This window comes from Triturus cristatus, chromosome 2_1 (genome assembly GCF_964204655.1).
Source record: "Triturus cristatus chromosome 2_1, aTriCri1.1, whole genome shotgun sequence".
In the NCBI taxonomy this organism is placed as follows: domain Eukaryota; kingdom Metazoa; phylum Chordata; class Amphibia; order Caudata; family Salamandridae; genus Triturus; species Triturus cristatus.
The window spans coordinates 463,204,102-463,225,428 of NC_140581.1; the positions used below are offsets into that span (position 1 = coordinate 463,204,102).

A 21,327-nucleotide genomic window follows, 5' to 3' on the forward strand; every position below is an offset into this window, starting at 1 on the left:
TATCACAGAACAGAGAGCTATTAACTGTCATCAAAGAGCTGCATGCAAGGTATAAATGAAAGCATTATGGTTTTTCTCCCAGTCTTTCGTTATCCTAATGTTACAAAAAGGGTTCATTGGGGTTGAAATCAATTTTTAGCCGCTTTGATGCAGAGCACATTTCCCCGCTGTGCAGGCGAAATTTATGTGTGCGCACATCGGACGGCCCCCAGCCGTCCGACGCACAGCAGAGGTTAATATTAAAGAGAACCCCAAATTATGGTGTTCGGTTTTAAATTCTGAGTTTGTGCTTCTCCAGACCAAGCATCTTAAACTATGCTGTCTACCAGTATGGATGACATGTGACTTCCAACACTGTGTAGTCCTCTGTTGTATGTAACATTTTCTAAACACTGATTTACACGAGTATGATTGACTGTCTCTGTGTAATGTGTGTGTGATGTAAACTGCTCTGAAACCTTACATTGGTATGAGTGGCGCTATAAAACTAATTAAATGTATCAGAGAGAGTGTGGTTATGGAGACTTGAGGGGCAGTGTTAAAGGTTGGCAGTGAGGGAATCCGTGGTGGAGGTGGTCTTTGGGGGGGGGGGGGGGTGCGGGAAGGGGGCTCCAAGAAACACTGCTTGTTGCGTAATTATTCTGTGAGCATTCATAAATAAATCCCATTAAAGGAGCAATATCAAGGGGCGTCCACAATACACCTCCATGTCTACGTATTTAGAGCATTCTCTGTAGGTGGCGCGAGTTTACCAGCTACTTGAGCATGTTGGTACTCTAATAATGTTAAAACCCAGCTGAAGGGTACACACACTACTGTCTGGGAAAGAATGGAGAGTGAATCTTGCAGTACCGAAGCTTGAGCCCACTTCCCCTTAGGACTGGGGGGGGGGGGGGGGGGGGGGGGGGAGTTCACTGATCTATGCCAGCAGCTCACCGTTCACGTTCATTTTTACAGTTATACTACCAACTGAATAAACGTCTCCAATAAACCACTGAGGTGAGAGGACTTATTATAGAGAAAAACTGTGGAAAACATTTTAGAAAGAGAGATAAAACAGTCAAATAAAAGTGTTGGAAACCCAGGTCCTTTGCGCAATCATGGGGTGGGGGATGTCATTTAGCATGATGGCCACATGATGGCAACACGCTCATATTACACTTCAAAAAAGATGTACTTAACATTTCTATGTATAATCGAGCTTAAATGTTGCTAATGACTATTGCTCGGAATAGGGCGCCGTCAGAGGGCATCAGGAGCCCAGCACGCAGCAGCGCGTGCGGAGCCTGCGTCACTCACCGAGGAAGGACTCCACGTCAGGGACCGCGCCGAGCGCCTCCAGGAGTTCATGCAGCACGTCATTGTGGTCCGGGGAAATGGCGTCCTGGTGCTCCAAGAGCAGCTGTGAAACAAGTGGATAAATAAATGACGGCATGAGTATGTGGTTAGCAACACGTCCACTCTGTAGTTTACATTCCCAAGGTCCTTGGACTCACGTGCCATTTTAACATAAATACAACAGTACACCCAGCACGCCACACAGAGCTTAAAAACGTGTAGTAGCTTTCCAATACAAACATAAAGCAAAGACAAGGTCGTCGTCACACGGCTGACGTCAGGGTATTACCCGCTAAAAGAAAGTTCGGCCGACGAATTGTACTGCAGCATTTCAGGTGAACGAGACCACATTTCACAGGGAGAGCCGAGCCAAGAAAGAGTCTGTCTCAGATATTAGAGCCCATGCACGAGCCGAGCCTTGAAAATGTGCTATGAAAAGCATACAACATTCCACGTAAAGTCTCTTCAAAGTTGAAAAAAGAATATTTAACTTAAGCAAGCCTTCATAGTTATAGGGGAACGTTATAGCAGTGCACCGGGAAGTACTTATTAAAAGTGATAGTTTTGTGCAGTTTTGGTAGTCTGAACTCACATATTTGAAAGCGCGTTCATATGAAAACAAGCATTGGCATAGCCAATAGGTCTCGCCTTTGGGACCTTACAAGTGTTTAGCCATGCAACACTTGATGTTGTTACACCAAGGATATTGTGCTGGATAACTAAACACTTATAAGGTCCCAAAGGCGAGACCTATTGGCTATAACAATGCTTGTTGTATAAATGTGTACAATCGTATAAGGTGGTGTGAGAAGTTGGCCTGGCATATGCTGGTCACTAGTTATAGTTGCCACCTTGCACCAGTCCAATTCGACTCTTATGGTAGATAGGTTTAAGACAACCTTTTAAAGAAAGCTATCCTAGTGGTAGCTGTGGAGAGCAGCCTTCAGGCTAAGTCTCAGCTTATTTTACCTTATAATCTCTTGAATTACCAAATGAAAGGACACCACACAGGTATATATATCAAATATATATGTATTTATTACTAGACACACTCTACTAATCTCTTTATGAGATTAGAAACCAGGTACACATTCAAATGTCAATGTTTCACAATAAATTAAGCACAAATATGGCTGGAGCCCTAGGGGCGTATCAGACCATATACTAAGAAAGTGGTATAAGGATGTCGACTTGCAAAATGACAAGGCCTAGGGCCTGGGGAATCGCTGGGGCTTCACTACTGCAGTGTTAGCAGGTAAGTAACAGGCCCACGGGAGACGCATGCAGTGTGTGAACACAGCCGCGGGTTCCCTATTGATTATAATGGAGCAAGTTGCGGTTTGATTTTTAAAGTTCTAGGGCACTTCGAGGGAGTCTACAAGCAAGCCACTTACAAGGTAAGTACTTCGAGGGCCAACACACACTAGGGCACCAGAGTGCACGAGTTACCTCACCCAGGGAAGCCGGGTGCATAGGTGTCTTTTGGTGTCGGGTCGCGTCGCTGTTTTCTATGGAGACCAAAGAAGACTTGCTGCTTGCGCCGTCTGAAGAAGTGTCAGGTGGAATCCGAAGGTGGATTCAAGATGCTGAAGACCTGAAAATTGAAGGGACAGTGTTCAAGGTCACTTGCCAGTGACCGGTGGCCAGCAAGATGGATGACCACAGCTGTCTCGTCGATTCAGGTCGTCGATGGTGTTTTGACTCTTCGCTCACGAGGTCCAGGAAGGATCAACGATGACCAGCAGCTGGATTTGGAATGTCCCACGACGTCTGAAGCTGATGGCGGTGTCGGCAACCGGATTGGAGCCAACAAGCCTTGGCAACTGCAAGTCTCGTGTAGACTGAAGAAAGTCGATGGTGCAGACCAGCAAGGTCTGAGGGACTCACCCAGCGAGGGTAAGTGAGGGCAGGCCTGGAGCAACCAGGGGAGCCCTTTTAGTTGATAAAGTCTTCGGGGGACCCACAAGCCAACGGGCAAGTGATCGCGAAGACAGGAAATTCTTCACAGGAGCCCACGGTCACTCAGGACGGGGTAGGCCACTGATTTTTCCTGCAAGACCTGCTGGAGGGTTGGGCCACAAATGGTCCAAAGCACAAGTTCGTAGAACGTTGTTTTAAGGGATTGCACTCGACAATAGTGCATAGTCCCCGGGTATTGCTGTTCCTCGTCACTCGTGGGGTCCACTCGCCACAGCTCTGCTGGGGACTCACAATGGCCGTCGAGAAGTCAGGAAATCCACTTCCGGGGCAGCAGGGACTTCGAACTCTGGCGGGAGCGGGAAAGTTTGCAACCGTTGATTAAGGTTTTTGGTGCCTGCCAAGCAGGGGAGTCACTCCTTGACTCCAAGGGAGATTCTTCTGTCTTCCAAAGGTAGTGGAATGTCGAAGGGCCAGGATTCTTCTTTGTAGTACGTCGTCCAGGGTTATCTGAATTGCAATGGCAATGCTTGCTATCTTATAGTGAAGATAGGGGAGGGACAAGCTCTATGACCACTCCTCTAGGAGGGTCAGGGTAGGGGGTGGTTACACCCTATTCCCTTTGTCCAGTTTCACGCCAGAGCAGGGGCAGGTAGGCCCTGAACCGGTTTGAGCTGGCATATGCACAGAGGAGCCTACTGCTCCCCCAGTGCAGGACTTTAAAGCACTCTAGGAGTGCACCCACCCAGCTCCAATACACTAAATCTTGTCTGGAAGGTGGCGACAACTCCCTGTGACAGGATGCCTTTTGTTGGGCCCCCTCCTCTGCGAGTTTCAGTCAGCAGCAGGAGGGCAGCCCAGTGTCTGTGCTGGTGGCATCCATTTTGTGATGCCAGGGCTCTTGCAGATTTCTGTCGTTTAGTACAGTGGGTACATGTCATCCCCTCTAGAAGGGTGGGATCATACACCCACACCAGTTACTGGTATGGGGGTATGATTCCAAGTTGTTTGACACCAAACACAACATGTTTTGATGCAGTCATTCCAAAGTTAGCATTTACCGCAAGGTTATAATGCACTTAAGAGTATATGGTTTAACCGCATCCACAAACAGCCATAGACAATAGACTCTAGTAGCTGCAGAGGGGTCCTGCTCATGCAGAGGCACTCCCTCACATAGTAAACCAAGCACCCTGCCCTCAGGATTGATAGGGCCTGCCATAGGGGTGGCTGATGGGTTTATATGTGTGTGTATGGTGAGATATAGGAACATATACCTCTGTGAGGAGTGCTAACACTACCTCACACAGGCTGCAGTAGCAGGCCTGTGGTGTCAGATTGAGTCTGCTTCCCAGGGGCGGCATAATATATGCTTCAGCCCCTAGTAGGCCTGTGAAGAACCAATGCCCTAGGTACCTAAGGTACCATATACTAGGGGCTCATAAGGTACCACAGTATCCAATCACTAGTGCATCTAATATGCACACCAAGTCGTTTAGAGAGAACAGAGAGACTGCGGCCCTGATTAGCAGGGACCCAGCCAGACTATAGCCAGAAACCAGTGTATACATCAGAAAAAAAGTGGGGGCACCATAAGTGCAGATCCTACTCGCCTACAGGTGGGCACTGGGGTGTTTAAGTGATTTGACCACATTCACAGGATGCTGAGCGACGCTGAGGTTCGAACACTGATCCCCAGGTCCGGAGTCGTCAGCTCTGATGTGACCACTCTTTGGAGGAGGGGGCGGGGATGAGCCAGGGCTGCTCTGTGAGCTTGTTTCAAATTCTAGGCACGTAATTCCCAGCTGCAGTGCATTACGCAGCCGATCTACCACGCCAGCATACACTGTCCCCACATCTATGGTAGGGTGAGAAGTCACTTACTTGATAATGGACCAGATATTTGCCCCCTCATTCCACCTACAAACACTGTTAGACCGGCTTTGATGGCAGACAAGCGAATGTAGATTTGTCCTCTGCGAGGGGAGGCCAGTCCTGGGGGAAGGAGCAGCTCCGCTCACACAGGGCAGCAGCAATCACCTTTTTCTGTCACCTTCAACTTAACTACATTTGAAAGCTGAAAAGTATAAGTACATGCCCAGCCCTAAAACCGGCTTGGGAGAGGCGGAGAACGTGGACGAGTCAACAGGAGGCAGCCTGGGCAGGGGTTGTAGCTTCAGATATGTTTGTTGTAGCGAATGCCATTGTCACAGCCTGCATAGTTATTTATTTGTATGATATGCAGGGCTTTGTGTGGGTGCTGATTCCCTGCACCTGCTCAAATTAAGCACTGAATACGGTCTTCCTCTTAAGCATATTTGAGAATTCCCGAACCACCTCTTGAACTACAAACTTCCTTGAATTTGTCTGACTGTTATGGCATTATTAAAAATCCGCTCACCCCAGCTCTTATCTTCTATGGAATGAACTGAAGAGCGGCCACGGCTTTTCAACTTATTTTCTTCTAATAGTGTGGATGTTCAAGCACATGCATTGAGCACTTTCTAATTTAAGGAGGGAATGAGTGAAAAATGTGTGTCAATTCATATAGGTTTTTTTTAATGCGTAAATCATATTTGCTCCCGGAAAAAGCCTCAGTGCGATTTAGATCTGAGCCGAGAAAGTCCATAGCGCTTTGATGCCAAGTGCGCTTTGGAAATGCAAATTAACTGCGCATAGGGTGTAAGGGTGACACATGCAAAAGTGACTGCATGTAATGGAGGTTTGATTGTGTAGTCTACACACTCATGTGCACACTGCCCTCACCGTCACGCATAGTTCCGAATAAGAAAATGTTAGGGAACAACTAATGAAAAGAAAAAAGTGTCATTTAACACATTTACAAGCCCCGGGCACACATGCAGCAAGCCACGCTTACCCCGCATACGCGAAATATTAGGGAAACAAGTGCAACTCTGCATTTTTCACACCATTGCATTACCAAGGTGTTTTACTCCGTGAGCCAATTATGCACAGCGAAATTAGAAATGATTGTGAATTAGCCAGGCACTCTTAAATTACGACCGTGCTGAAGCCTTAAATTGTGTTTTTTTTTTTCTTTTCTTTTTTTTCTTTTCAGTAGACCCATGCTGAATGGGACCCTGAAAAGATTCTGCCTGGATGTTGGTGGAACTACTTTGTAATTATTAGCTGGTGAGTGACTCAATTGTACTTTAAATATATTTGCATCATCCACTTTTATGATGGAATGATACTGATTTTGTTCTTTTGTTGTGATTACGAAATACCACACATGTTGGGTGCTTGTGCGTTGACTCAGAACTAATTCTGTGTTATTTTTTAGACATACCATTATACCCCCAAGTATTAGGATCACTTTACGCTTTTTCTTTGCAATTTACCTTTCACTTTCTAATTCACGGCATAATTATGGTGTTGTCGGTGTTTTCTGATTTCGTGCACCTTTACAGATCCCTTCTTTGTCACGGGCTAGATGCTTTGGTGATCTTCTCTTCTTATCTCCATGAATTTCACAATGCATTTTTTGCTTGCATTAGATAATATTAATACTCTTTATTATTAATGCTTATTGGTGGATTAATAACAGTAAAACAGCATCTGATTATATGTTTTTTATTATTATTATCATTGTAGCCCTGAGGAAGTCGATGGGCGATATACCCAGGACGAAACACATGTTGGCTACATTTTGACTATATCAGCTTTGCACTGTGATGATTAAGAGCCACCTGTAAAAAATCTACGGCTCTGAGCGAAATGAGAGAATAAAGAAGATCTTGAATATTTAAGATATGGACTGATATTTTCTTGGAGAAATTCTTTGAAATAACAATTACGTTGTGCTCGGGGACGGGACTTTGTTTTTAAATTGTGTTTGTTGTAATTTAGGATTGCTTTGGATAATTAAATTCTTAGTAGTCTGAATAACAATGTCTAAAATATAAACAATCTGAACTCTAGAAAGCAAAAAAAGAAGCCATAAGCAGTGAACAGCCCCACATTTAACAAGCGCGCGCGCCTCGCGCGGCAGCAGGGGGAGGAGGGGGCCTGCACGATTCGCTTTCGGGAGCGAGCAGCAAGGCACGATCATTGATAACATATGGCACCGGCTGCTCGCTCCTGCAAGTGAATCGCCAGATGTGCATGTGTTGCCATTGGAAGCAATGCAACGCGTGGACGTTTTTGCCGGGAAAGCTGTGCCGATTACTAAAGGTCTCTTTCCTAAGCAGCGCACGCGCTGCGTAGGCGAGACCTAAAAAAGAGTTTTGGTGAAATAAAATAGTTTTCTAAGGTCACACAGTTTAAGCATGGAAGCTGCGATTTATTCAAGGTTTCTGGGTTCCTTTTGTGCAAATTGTGCAAATGAGCCAGCAAATGGGTATCTATTTGTTTTTCCTGATGTTAAGGCTTTGTTTTTTTACCTTTTAGTGCATTCTTCTGCAGTCCAATTCGACCAGAAGCTATTGGCGAGCTTTAAACATGAGCACCAGTTACATTACACAAGGTCACATACATTGTTTATAGGCATGGGGAGATTAAGTGATTTGTCCAGAATCACATTATGTTGAGGCAATGCCCTGACTCGACCCTGGTTCCCGAGTTCCACAGTCGGCAGCTCTGGCCGCAACTAGTAACACCACATGCCCGACAGAGCGAGGCAGGCAGACGCCACATGAAATCACGGCTCGTTATGGGCTGGAGGCTCCACCAGGACCTCGAGCTGAGCCAGGGCCGGGCTTCAGGGTCGAGTTTTCAGTGGCTCGCCCACCTCTAGCAAGAACAGCACACGTATGTGTGTGTCGTTATTAAGTATCAGGTTATTTTAGACAGTCAGTAAATTTTGGCACAAAACGTTGTAGCAGAAATCACATTTTGCATCGGGCATTCGTATTGATTTTGCACCCAATTTAAACAAGCGTTGGCATAGCCAATAGGTCGTGCCTTTGGGGCGTTATAAGTGTTTAGATACAGCTATTGGCTTTGTTAATGTTTTTAATATGTGTTGTAGAGCATTCTGAATGTTGTGCAGCATGTTGAAAAGTTATAATTAAAAAAGTGTTATAACTATTTCTGTCACCTTATATATAACCTAGAAAACATTATATACAACTGAAGTATCCTACTAAAAACAAGAATTAACACCAAAAAAGTGTTCTAGTTTATTTATTTATACCAAGCTGTCAATGTTTCCCTGCTTGTAATTATTTTTTGTTATAGTTTTTATTATTAGGTGTGGGATATAAACAACGGGAGGGTGGAGGTTGTGAAATAGTACCTTAACTAGATAGGGTGGGGTGAGTTGGTGCTGCATTGCTGCTATGCTGATGCTGGGGTGGTGCTGTACTGGTGCTGAAGTGGTACTATTTGATACTGAGGTGGTGTTGTGCTTGTGGAAGGTGGTGCTTGATGTTGCTGAGTGATACTGATGTAAGAATGTTTTTCAAAAGTTGCCATTCCATTTGTGTTGTAACAGTTTCACTGGCAAAAAGTTAAACAAATTACTCTACCCAACACTGCTTGCTTTTCAGACCCACTCGTTAAACCTCCATGCTGACATTTAGATAGAGTCCCTCGGCTAGTCATGGTAAATTAGGTGATATCAGCACCTTGTATTCCTTGGCAACGCTTAGAAGCGGGCGTAGGTACCAAGTGTTGCTTCATAAATTTTATCACCCACTCAAAAAAATGGGACTGAGACACGAACAGTGAGACAGGGAGAGGCATACATAGATACGGAAGCACAGACAGAGACAAGGGCAGTGAGACAGGCTATACAGATAAGTGTACAGAGACAGTGAAAGGCGGACATATAGACAGAGACAAAGACACAGAGACACGTCGCATTATCGTCACGGAATTACCAGTGTCTTTGTAACGTAGGCAAAAAAATCATCTACTATAAGTATATAAACTTGTTGAGAAATTCATTTGATGGCGCAGATGCTGGAGGACAGCCGATTGTGAGCAGACACTTGGGGGCACCCGCTGCACAAGCCAACTGTTCCATACAAAAGGGTTCAATAGTATATATGACGACCCGTTCAAAGGTATATACAATGAATTCCCTGTCATCAAATGCAGTGCAACATATTTTTTTTTGCTGGGATTTTTTAGTCCAGACCTACGCAATTTTAAGTCAGTCAAAACGGAGTATGTCTAAACTTCCAATAAAATAATGTTGCCACTGTGTTACATGTAGTCTGTGCCTCTGCTCTGTTAGCGGGTCACAAATGCAACAAGCGCAGCTTTGTTTATGCTCTCCACGTGGTGCATTTAGCATACCCTAAAAAGTGCACAAAGGCCTGGGAATAACTGTATACATGCTTTATGCATAAACTGCTTCAGAAATACACATGGCTCTCTCTGTTATCAATATTGCATAACCGCTGGCCGATAGAAAGAAATGGAGAGGGAAAAACGTACGGACAAGCAAACACAAATAAGCATCAAAGAAAGTTGTGTATAGAGCCAGAGAGAGTGAGACACAAACAGTGAGACAGGGACAGGCATAGATAGATACAGAAGCATAGACAGGGTGAGACAGACAGCGAGATAAGGGCAGTGAGACAGGCTATACAGATAAGTGTACTGAGACAGTGAAAGGCAGACATAAAAAAAGAGACAAAGAAACAGAGACATGTATGCTCTGGTCTGTTAGAGGGTGAAATACAACAAGCGCGGCCGCGAAACTGAAAGCGACCGTGCTAATTTGTAACATGCTACACAACAGATGGCACCCTGCGCGCCACTGCTTGCTCCCGACAGCTGGATGCCGTGGGATTAAACATTTACAGAAAATGTGGGACATGCACCCACCTTTGGCCAATTGCATACTTTCATTTTTGAAAGCCACACGCAAAGGCCAATAGAATGTGTGGAAAATAAAAAAACACGCACAAGCTTAGAGAAAGTCTGGAGTGATTCCAATGGGCCTCTCCATAGAGTAGCGCATGCGCACTGCGCTAGGCTCAACCTAAAACCAGTGTTAAAATGGGAAATAACTTGAATAACAATATTGAGCCTATTTTCATGTATTGTTACATCTATCATAATGGTTTACAAGGGCTGTTACTCAAGATAGGAACGTGTGGTATATGCGCGTATTTTGCCCTTGTCTACTGGTAGGCACTAGTGTAACAAGCACTGGAAATGCCAAAAGACTATGGCTTATGTATGACGCTTGCACACAGACACACAACATTCATGCACACTTCAGCATACAGCTCATGTATGCAAATATGCAGACAGAGCCATATACTCTCTCATAGCCATGCACAGATAAACCACTAGAAATATGCGGGTACCCAAGCACTTAAACAACACACAAACATTGATCTACACAGCACACACATAGTCTGGCAGCTGAAAGCACAGGGGCCTGCAGTGCACACAGAGATGGGAGGGGGGCAGCAGCCCGACACAGGCATAGGAAGGAAGCAGCTAGCAGGCAGATACATGCTTGGTTGGTGCCTTGGAGAATCAGGCTCAGTGTAGCCGTTCTGCGTTGGAAATGATATTTGAGATGGGAAAAGTAGCAGAGAGTCCACTCCCATTTAATCACTGGTATCTCTTTGGAAAAATCACTTGTACTATGTAACATACAAAATCTAAATCCGGAACTTGTAAATCGCAAACTACTCACCCCTAAGGGTCTCAAGGCGCTGGGGGCCATGTGGGAGATTAAGTGAGCTATTGCCCAGAGTCACATGGTTCTGGGCTGCCTCCTGAGATCAAACCATGAGTCCTGCACTCCAGAGTCACCTGCTTTGGCCGCTGCCCACACCTCTCCCATTCCTTGTCTCCTTTGGCTGAATGGGGCCACCCGAAGGATTGAAGGACCCTAAAGGGCTGTGCCGCCCATCTCCCTGTGATGCAGAGGCCTATGTTACACCCCTGATTCTATACTTGGCCTCTTTGTTGTAATAATGAAAATGCAAGTCTGATGTACATTACCTCTCACTCTGAGACGTACATATGTCACATTTATGGCTTCCAGAAAGCTCCATGCACTGTGCACAACATGTTATTCTTTCGCTTTGTAAATCTCTGTTACTGTGTCTATTCAATCAAGTGAAGAACAGAAATACTGCAATTACAGGATTCACAGTCTTATTAAATGAAAAGCTAGGACTAGAAACAAGGTATATAGTGCTTCTGAAGTGATGTCTACTGCTGCCTGCAAGAAACTGTATATTAATTATGTGCACTAAACAAAAACAAAAAAACATTTGTTATTCATAATTTAATATCATTTTCCTTATTTAAAAAGTATGACTTGTTGGCTTACCATTTTTTATAGTTTACTATATAGGCAATATCGAAGTTTTACTTTTCTTTTACTCTTCTGGTCTTTAAATGCTATGATTAAATCAGCAGACTAAAAGGGTCCATGAAACAAATCAGTCTGATGCTAAACAATGGAAGCGATTAATTGTTAGGGGAGTCAGTTCTTGAATTCTAAAACTCAATTGCATATGGTTTGTGTTACATCGTGTCCATGTGTAGTAAGGACTCCCTTAATACGTACATACATTGTTAAGTTAGCATAACCACGTTAGAAGTTAGAAAGCCATCTTGCTGCTTTTGCACACGACACTGCGTTCACATGTTATTGCTTAAACAAACTGCTGACTCGAGTTTTGCCTCACACGAGAGCAATCTGTTGTTACCATCCCGAGCTCTGCGCAGCGACCTTGGTCTGCACACGATGTGACAAACAGTCTGAGTTGTTAGACAATGCATGTTTTCCACTCTAGGTTGATCGACCCACTATTTAGTCATAACACACGAGCAGCTGCACATACCTGAAAGTTGGTGCTTTTAATATCACAGACATCATGTTTATTATTCAGACCGAAGACGAGCCTTCCTGCGAGAAGACTCCTGATGCTCCTGTGATGTGATTTCACTAAGCTGATCTTTGAGGTATGGGGTCCCCTATTCAAGCCTAAGAGACCTTCTGTTAGTCTAATAATAATATTAGCGTCTTAGCAAAGGGAAGGTGGTAGTATCCACTGTCATTATAACATGATTACCCCTTTTATATTCTATGGAATTGTAACTATGTTGATGGTCTTGATTTTAATCATTTGTCTGCTTGTATTAGCCAAAGTACTGCACATTAGGACACGTGGTCTATAAAAATAAACTCTTTTTATTTTCACCGTGTCTCTGTTGATTCTTGTTGTGGACTGATGTGAGAATAATATACGAACAGGTATTTCCGATTCCCACCATTCCTGAGTATGTACTGAGTCGCTTGTTCTGGGTTGTCTTTTCATTGGGACCGCCGAGCTAAATCTCGGATAACGAATGGGACACTTATGCTAGCCGGATACTGGGTTCTGGGTTCTGAGGTGAGTTTCTGGTACACCACAACTCACTGAGGTCCTGGGGTTCTACGCATAGTTCTGTGTATAAGCAGAATCCCTGCAACACATGTTTTGATGATTGGCAAGGCCAGTAGGTCCAGCGCTGGGTGGCAACCTTTTGGCTTTGCCAATGTTTATTCTGTTTGTCAGTGGTTTTTGTATGAAGACCTGCAACACATGAGTTGCCCAGTGGCAGTGCTAGGGGACTGCTGACATCTCGCCTAAGTAAAAACAAGCACTGTCTAAACAACAATCCATAAACACATACATATATATATTAACGTGTAAGCATTAATTGGACTACTTATTGTGCGGTTGTGTACATTGTGCAAGAGAACAACACAGTCACGCACTGTCAGATAAGCCAATGGCTAAAGTGGGCGCTGACCCTGTACCCAAAGCTGTGGTGGGAGGATGCAAAATGTGAATGATGCTACAGAAGACTAATTGATGAAGAGGGCAGACTGAAAGCCCCTTTAAACGTAAAATATATTACCTACTGGCGGTCCCCAGTATGTAGTTATAGTTAGGACCATGTTTCCATAGGAATAGCGTTTTTTTGAATTGCCAATATCTTTGGCTCTGTCTACCGAACCTTTGCAAAATTTCCCTCAAAAAGTGTGCCATGATTCTTGTTGTGCTTGGGAAATTTTGGGGTGATTCATCAAGCCAAAGGGGTGGGGGGGGGGAGATTAAAAAACAAGTGTGTTTCCCATGTTAATTATATTAGGAGTTTTGAGCCCAACTACAGCCCAAACCACTGGACGGAATTACACCAAATTTGATAGAAAGGTAGATTTTGTTCCGCAGATCATGCTTTCAGTATTTTGGTGTAAATCCATTCAGTAGTAGTTGAGAAATTCAAGGACATCTAAATTTGCCTATCTGTGACCTCAAATAATTATTGAATAATAACACGCTTGTGCAGAGATCTGCAGAGCTCCGATTGGCTGCCAACACTTTAACTAGGAAGTGTTGACAGCCATCTTGCGATTTGGCTTCAGCGGAGTCCCAAAGAAATGAACCTCAAAAAAGAAACAGAAAAGCCTGACCCTCTAGCTCTGGTGCTGGGGTCCCAGAGGGACCCCGCCAGGGCAAAATTATCTTTTTTTTTTTTTTAAAAAGGAACATTTTCCACAAAATCCCAAATTCATGGCAATAATTTAATAGGAAAAAAAGGGTGGTCGCCTGTGCTTGTGATAGTAGCTGCTTCACCTAAATATTTTAAAGCAGTAAAGACTTGAGTTTTGCCTATAACCAGAGAACTCAAGAATGGAATTAACAATTCAGTAGGTCAGTGGTTCCCAAACTTTTGACTCCGGAGGACCCCACTGAGTCACCACTGGAAGTCGGGGACCCCCAAGCAATTTGCATGATTTAAATTTGAAACGTTGAAACAGTAATTCGAAAAAAATAAACACATGTCGTGCACACAAAACAAATACTCGAATTACTAAGGACTTTAGGAGCATATTTACAAACCCCTACCACCATGGAAACATCACTTTTTGCAACGTTCTTACAAGGCAGCGGTAAGCCACTTAACATGGCTTAACGCTGCCTTGTAAATAAGGCCCCCTTTCGCGCAATGCTTAGCGTGAAAGGGGTGGGTTGTGGGTTTTGCAGTGGGTGTTCCACCGCAAAACCCATTGATTTTGATGCTGCCCCCTATTCACAGGGGCAGCGTAAATAGAAGGCAGCGACAAAATTAACACCAGGGAAAACCAGATCTTAACTTGGCGAAACGAGGAGGAATGCTTTATCTCTCCTCATGTTTGCTTTTTCCATGTGTGCTGCCTTGTGCAGCACACATGGAAAAACCAAAACGCCTCGCATTATTTATGTTCAGGAAGGTGACCCTTCCTGCACATAAACAATCATTAAAAAAAATGGCATTTTGTAACTTCCATGTGTGCTGCATTAAGCAGCACACATACAAGTGACAAAACCTAATTTCAAGATTGTTTATGTGCAGGAAGGGGGGGACCTTCCTTTACATAAACAATCTTCCCCTTCTTGCAGACACCCTTGCACTGTGTTGCAAGGGTGCCTGCATTGGCGCTACACTGCTAAGTATAGCACCAGCACAGGGCGAAATGTAGGGCTGCACTATATTCTTGTAAATATGGTGCAGCGCAGCGTTTCTGAAGTGGCGGCACGTGTCGTTATGCCACAGAGGCTAACGACACGCTCCACCACTTCTTTTGTAAATATCCCCCTTAGTATTTTATATTGAAAGAATTTGCAAAAAACTAAAATTTTAATGGGAAGGTTGGTGCTGCATCTCTGTGACTAACTTTTAAATGGTTGGTTTTATTTCGCAGTACGAGGCTCCTGCTCCTGCCAGGGCCAGACTGGGATCCCAAAGCAGCCCTGGCAAATGTTTTCAGACCAGTCCCCATACGCTGCACACCAAGTGCATTGAGTGTGCCTGACCACTACAAAGGGGGCTTTGGGAGGCTCTACCCCCAAAGAAATTTAGGAAACAATGGTGCAGTCTACAACACGTTTATCACTTTACATCACACACATATAGAGACAATTAATCATAAGTGTAACTCAGTGTATAGAAAATGTTACATAAGGCAAAGGGGACTACAAGGTGAGGATTCACATGTTATTTATACTGGTAGGCATTTTTAAAGAGTGCTTGGTCTGGAAAAGCACAAAAAACTTGGGATTCAGAACATAAGACAGTGGTTAGCATTGACTTTAACAATAAAAATGTATTTCCACCCTGGTAAACCTTTTTAGCAGCATCGGGATAATGAAAGACAGGGTAAAAACATAAATTACTAACTTGTACCATGCAGTTTGCAAGCAGCTCTTTGATGACAGTTTATAGGTCACTGTGCTAGATTATGGTTGTCACTTATGTACTGCACAGTAACAAAATAATCTTTGTGACAAAAGCAGTAACCCACTCACCTATGCACATAAAATACTGTATTTAAAATGCATGGTACACATTCTTTGCAATAGGCATATTAACCCTCTGTGCTACATTAGATAACTCAAAGCTGCCACAGGACAAAGCTCATCTCTCTCCAGCAGGTACATTAATCACTGGTGTTATCTTGACACTTTTATTGTTGCTGGAAAACTGCTAATTATACAAATGCAGTGCTTTTCAAACTGCTGCCTGCGGACCCCCTGGGAAAGTGTCAGGGACCCCTGGGGGTCCCCGGACCACAGTTTGGTTAACACTGCAGTAGGTCATTCCTCATTTCTAAGGGAAACCTGGGGGTCCCGCTTGTAATGCCCATTAACTCTGCCCCCGATGCTGGTGGCTGAAGGGGGCGGACTTAACAGGATGGTGCGGTGCATTCGTAATGAGGCCCATCACACAGAGAATTGCTCTTAGTCAATCAATCAGCATTTGTAAAGTGCGTCTATGTCACCGCAGGGGGTATCTGGGCGCTGGGGTGTGAGGTCTCTGTCGGAAAAGCCAGGTCTTGAGGAAACCACGGGAAGATGGAAGAAACTAGCAGAAAAAGGCAAAACATAGGACAGAAGAACGAGCAGAAATGGCAGAACAGAGGGCAGAAAAACAAGAGGGAAAGGCAAAACAGAGCAGAAGAGGGCTAAGCAGAGCACTCAGACACTCTCAGACCCACTCAGAGACTCATGCACCCACTTACAGACCCACTCATGCACTCAGACTGACTCACACATTTATGTAGGCACTCACAAACCCACTCAGACACCCACACACCAACTCAGAAGCTCACTCATGCTCTCACACACTCACTGTGAAAGGTTACTGGTTACAGTTAGGAAATAAAATTAAAAAACCTTTGAAATTCACTTAACAAAACCCAAAGGTTATAGTGACATCCTAGTAAGGAAATAGCATTAAAAAACAATAGAAATTCACAAAAAAACAAAGGTTACAGGTATGTTCTGGTTAGTAAATAGAATGTAAAAAAAATTAAGAAATTCACTGATAAAACCAGGACGCTATAGTTAGGCTCAGATTTCACTCATACAAAACCATAGAAATTCAGCAGTTATGGTTAACTGAGCTAACTATAACTTACATCCGTGCATTGCACTGCTTATGACCTCACATATTTCAACACTCATGACATGGTCAGTGAGTGACATCACCAACGACATCATTGATGACATCTCAAATTACATCACTGATGACATCATCTACAGAACACTCACATCCATACAACCTCTCATACACCCACTAACCAAACCACTCTCATACCCATTCCCAGGCTCATACAACTACTGACACACACTCAATCATACAGCCCCACACACAACCACTCACCCATAAAGCTACTCTCACAGCCACCCACAGAGCCATACAGGGACTCTCACACGGTCATTTGAGATGTCATCAATGCCGTCATCAGTGATGTCACTGACCATGTCATGTGTGATGTAATATATAAGGTCATAAGCAGTGAATTGCAGTGGTGAAAGTCATAGTTAGCTCAAGTAACTATAGCTGCTGAATTTCAATGGTTCTGTATGAGTGAAATCTGAGCCTAACTATAACACCCCTGTAACCTTTGTTTTTTCGGTGAATTTTAAAGTTTTTAAATATTTTATTACCTACCTGTAACCTTTGGCAGTGGGTGTGTGAGTGGCTGTAGGGGTAGGTGAGTGGGTGTGTGAGTGACTGTATGATTGTGTACCTGGCTATGTAAGTGGGTATATAAGTGTCTGAGTGGGTGCATGAGTGTCTGAGTGGGTCTGTGAGTGGATGTAGGAGTGTCCGAATAGGTCTGTAAGTCAGTATGTGAGTCTCTGGGTCTGTGAGTGGGTGCATGAGAGTCATTGAAGGTCTGAGTGGATGGATAGGTCTCTGAGTGGGTGTGTGAGTCTGTGTGGGTGCATGAGTGTTGCAGTGGATCGGTGAGTGGGTGCATGTGTGTGAGTCTCTGAGTGGTTCTGTGCGTAGGTACATGAGTGTGTGAGTCCCTGAGTGGGTCTGTGAGTAGGTGCATGAGTGTATAAGTCTGAGTGTTGACTGTCAGTGGGTGTTTGAGTCTCTCAGTGGGTCTGTGATTGGGTGAGTGATTGAGTAGGTCGGTCAGTGGGTGCGTGATAAAAAAGTAGGGGGCACATGGGAGCAGATTCTCGTGGCAGCTCCCCCTGTAACAGTCCTCCTGTCCAACTAGCCTGCATTCTGCTACCCTTTTCTGTGCTCGGTTTTGTGCATCCTCTGCTAGTCTTTCTGCCTCTTCTCTGCTTGCTCATGCCCTATGTTGCCTCTTTCTGCTCATTCTGCCAGTTATTTTGCCTCTTTCTGCTCACCCCTGACCTATATTTTGCCTCTTTCAGCTAGTTTCTTACCTTTATTCTGCCTCTTGCTGCTGGTTTCTGACCTCTATTTTGCCTCTTCCTGTTCGTTTCTGGCCTTTATTCTGCTTTCTGCTCACTTCTGACCTTTATTCTGCCTCTTTCTGCTAGATTCATAACTTTATTTTGCCTCTTTCTGCACGTTGCAAACCTTTATTTTGCCTATTTCCACTTGTTTCTCACCTTTATTTTGCCTCTTTTTGCTCGTTTTTCACGTTTATTTTGCCTTGTGCTGCTGGTTGCTGGCCTCTATTTTGCCGCTTTCTGCTCGTTTCTCACCTTAATTTTGCCTGTTTATCTTTATCTTACACTAAAAACAAAAGGTCTTTAATATCGCCAGATCTAAAAGTGGTGATAAAAAAGTGGGAATGTCCGAGGCTATTCACAATGGCTAGATTTCCCTCATGTGCAGTCAATCACAAAAAAAGAATTTCAAAATCTCCTCTTATTATGGCCACAAAAAAAAAGATTTTGTGTAAGAACAGCAAATTGAGCAAACAAAACCAAACTTGAAAACTAAAGCAAATACTGTTTGAGCCCATTTTACATCCTTTAGTACCTGCACCACTGATAAGTACGTTGATATACTCCGAGGCCCAGTATGTGCTTAAATAAATCCTACAATAAATGAATAAATACAAATAATGGTAAAGGCTGCAATGCTACGGTACAAGTACACACCCTAGCGCCAGCTAGTAGCTCCCAGTGTTGTGATGCAAGATGCTAACACTCACAGCCCCTGCCTCCGCGCCGCCCGCTTCAGTCCATTGACACCAGAAGACTGGGAAAAGGGTTCAGCTCCTTCTGCCATATTTTTTTAACAAAAGAACTAAACTGATAGAGCTTTTGTGAACAGGCAAGGAACATGTTCTTTCCTCACCTGAACATGTCCTCTCAGTTATAACACAATACCAGGCAGTACTCAATTGTGAAGGGAAATGCTTGCACAAGATTATTTGGCTAAGAGCTTCTGCAAAGCACACCAACGACGTTTACCGAACACGTGGAACTACAAAACAAAGCAGCTATGCAGATCTCCATAGCACACTTGTCCCTGGAGAATGAGAATGACTGCCGTCGGATTGTGTCCCAAGAGACGAACTGTTGACACCTTTGAGATTTATCATTCTTCCAACTCATAATTGGTGAGCGGGATCAGATCTGATGTTTAGTTACACAGTCCTGCACATTTCCTAAACCTGCACACCATTTTCACAATGGCCCATGGCTTTGAAGTGGATGGACAGATTGTCTCCACTCAGCACATTTGGACGGAGAGTGGGAACGCAATCAATGGAAAAAGACTTGCTGAAGCCACTGAGCTCAGGAAGCCTGGGGGGCCACCGACAAAGGCCAGCAGCACTGACTGAGGGGCTCGTTCGATTTAAGGGAAGTGCAGCTGAGCTGCAAGCTGGGAAGTGCAGTGGACAGAGGTAAAGATGTGCCTTTGATCAACAGATGATGCAGAATCGCACTGAACACTCAATAGAGTAAATCACCCCACACACGAGGACAGTACTAACATCAAAATAATCAGAGCCAGACACTCCAAAGAAATGGAACCTACTGCCCTCAAAGGATGGTTACGAGCAAACACGCAATCTGGCTTGCACACACTGGTGATTTTCCTTGTTGCATTTGCAACATGTGTGCGCAATAACAGGTTTCTACATGTAGTTATATTTAATACACATGTATAGCATGCTGTATTTCGTTATGTTGACATTGGTCTGACTGCTTCCAATGTTATGCTACCTTCCAGCTTCCATATCCCGGACATGTGCTACTTCTCTTGCTTCTTTGCGAGCTACTAGTAGCATTTTTGACAATTCGAGTGACTCTGTAATGACTTTGAAGGATAATCTTCTATAATACATAAGCATTATTCCTCATTATTGAATTTAGTAAATTCACAGTGTGTCGTTTTCTAATAGCAAACCCATCCATTGTTTCATTATATCCCTGACATGCTGTATTAAATGTGTAACATCCAAAATCAATATTACGTTGTGGGTCTAAGCCTTCATTGTCTGGTAAGTCTGAATTTGTTTTGTGGTAAACATCATTAACACATCCATTAATTCATCTCCCACTAAATTAAGTAGCAAGTCCCTCGCTTGTTCATCTGTGTGACTTTTACAAATTACTTTTAAGTAATGTTCAAATTTGTGTCTCCATTTTTCCCTCATAGTTCATGAGTTTGAGAATCTGCCATGTCAAATGGAAGAGGCACCTGAAATCAGAGATTGAAATGCTTTCTTCTTCTGTCCTCTTTGTAGAAGACATGCTGGTTGAATAAGCTGAATAATTCTACTGCACATGTATCATTTTCTTCTCCTAACATTGCACGCACGCGCGCACACATACTCTAGGACGTAAGGGATTTTCTTACTGTTTTCTCGTTTGTTCAGCTTTATTCCTAAGCCTCTTCTGCGTGTTTATGTTTTCATTCCAGTAGGTGGTGGTGTTTACATTTCTTTATCACAAAAACATCACGAGGCTTTTGTTGTTGTTTAATTCAATCCCATTTCATTCAGGTCAGTCCTTCACCTTTCCTGTTTTCCGGAATCTCTAGAAGATTCTCACTCTGCTGCAGTGATCTCTTCAACTAATGTCTCCTCAAGCAGGGCACCCCATCATGCGTGAGGTACGTTTTGCTTTCTTAATATGCCCTTCTGACTGTCCTGTTGAATCCCATCTTTTAATCGTCAGATGTTACATAGTTAATGATCATCATGTTTGGTTTAGACTTATCTAATTTACATTTTCCCTCTGTCTTATTGCACATTAAAACCGATCACCTTCTTCCTACAAGTCTTTTATTTTTCCAGCACTCCGCCCCTCTAGTGACCTCTACAGCAAGACACCACCTTTGGTCTATAGCATCGGACCCTATGGCACCCTCTCTGACTGACCAACTGACAGGAACAACCAAGAAAGCTACCGAGAGAAAGCAAGCACAGAGAGAGGCAGTAAACCTGCCATATGCTCACAAGCTTCACTACCATGAGGAGCAGTGTCCCGACTCTCCCTAAGGCCCGCACCTACCTACCCCTAAAAATTGTCTCCACAATTATTCAGGGAACACAACAGAACCGACGAGTTCTGCTCTTTTAAGAAGTTATTACAGTTTTTTAATCAGTAGCTCTCTTGTGCCAGAAGCACTCCCCTACACACCCCTAGAGCTCACCAAAAGTTTTCAACTTGATCCCATAAACATGTGCTCCTCATCCTTTTCCTGACACGGCCTGATTTAGAGTTTGGCTGACAGGGTACTCTGTCACAAGCGGTAAGAAGTGTCCTCTTGGCAAACTCTCGGTCCACCTGCCTCATTTAGAGACCGTACGTTTTCAGACGACTGGCTCTGGCGACCAGTGGCGTAGCCAATGTGTCATGG

At 43.9% G+C, this 21,327-nt stretch overlaps 1 protein-coding gene across 4 annotated transcripts in view; it reads right to left on the bottom strand.

The window, feature by feature from the left end:
- Window positions 1–21,327, bottom strand: part of IQGAP2 (IQ motif containing GTPase activating protein 2) — a 1,048,054-nt gene that overhangs the window by 83,439 nt on the left and 943,288 nt on the right. For all 4 annotated transcript variants that reach the window (XM_085632282.1, XM_085632281.1, XM_085632284.1 and 1 more), the window contains one exon: window positions 1,300–1,402. In XM_085632282.1, coding sequence (XP_085488408.1) covers window positions 1,300–1,402 — 103 coding nt within the window. The remainder of the gene's footprint in view (window positions 1–1,299; window positions 1,403–21,327) is intronic.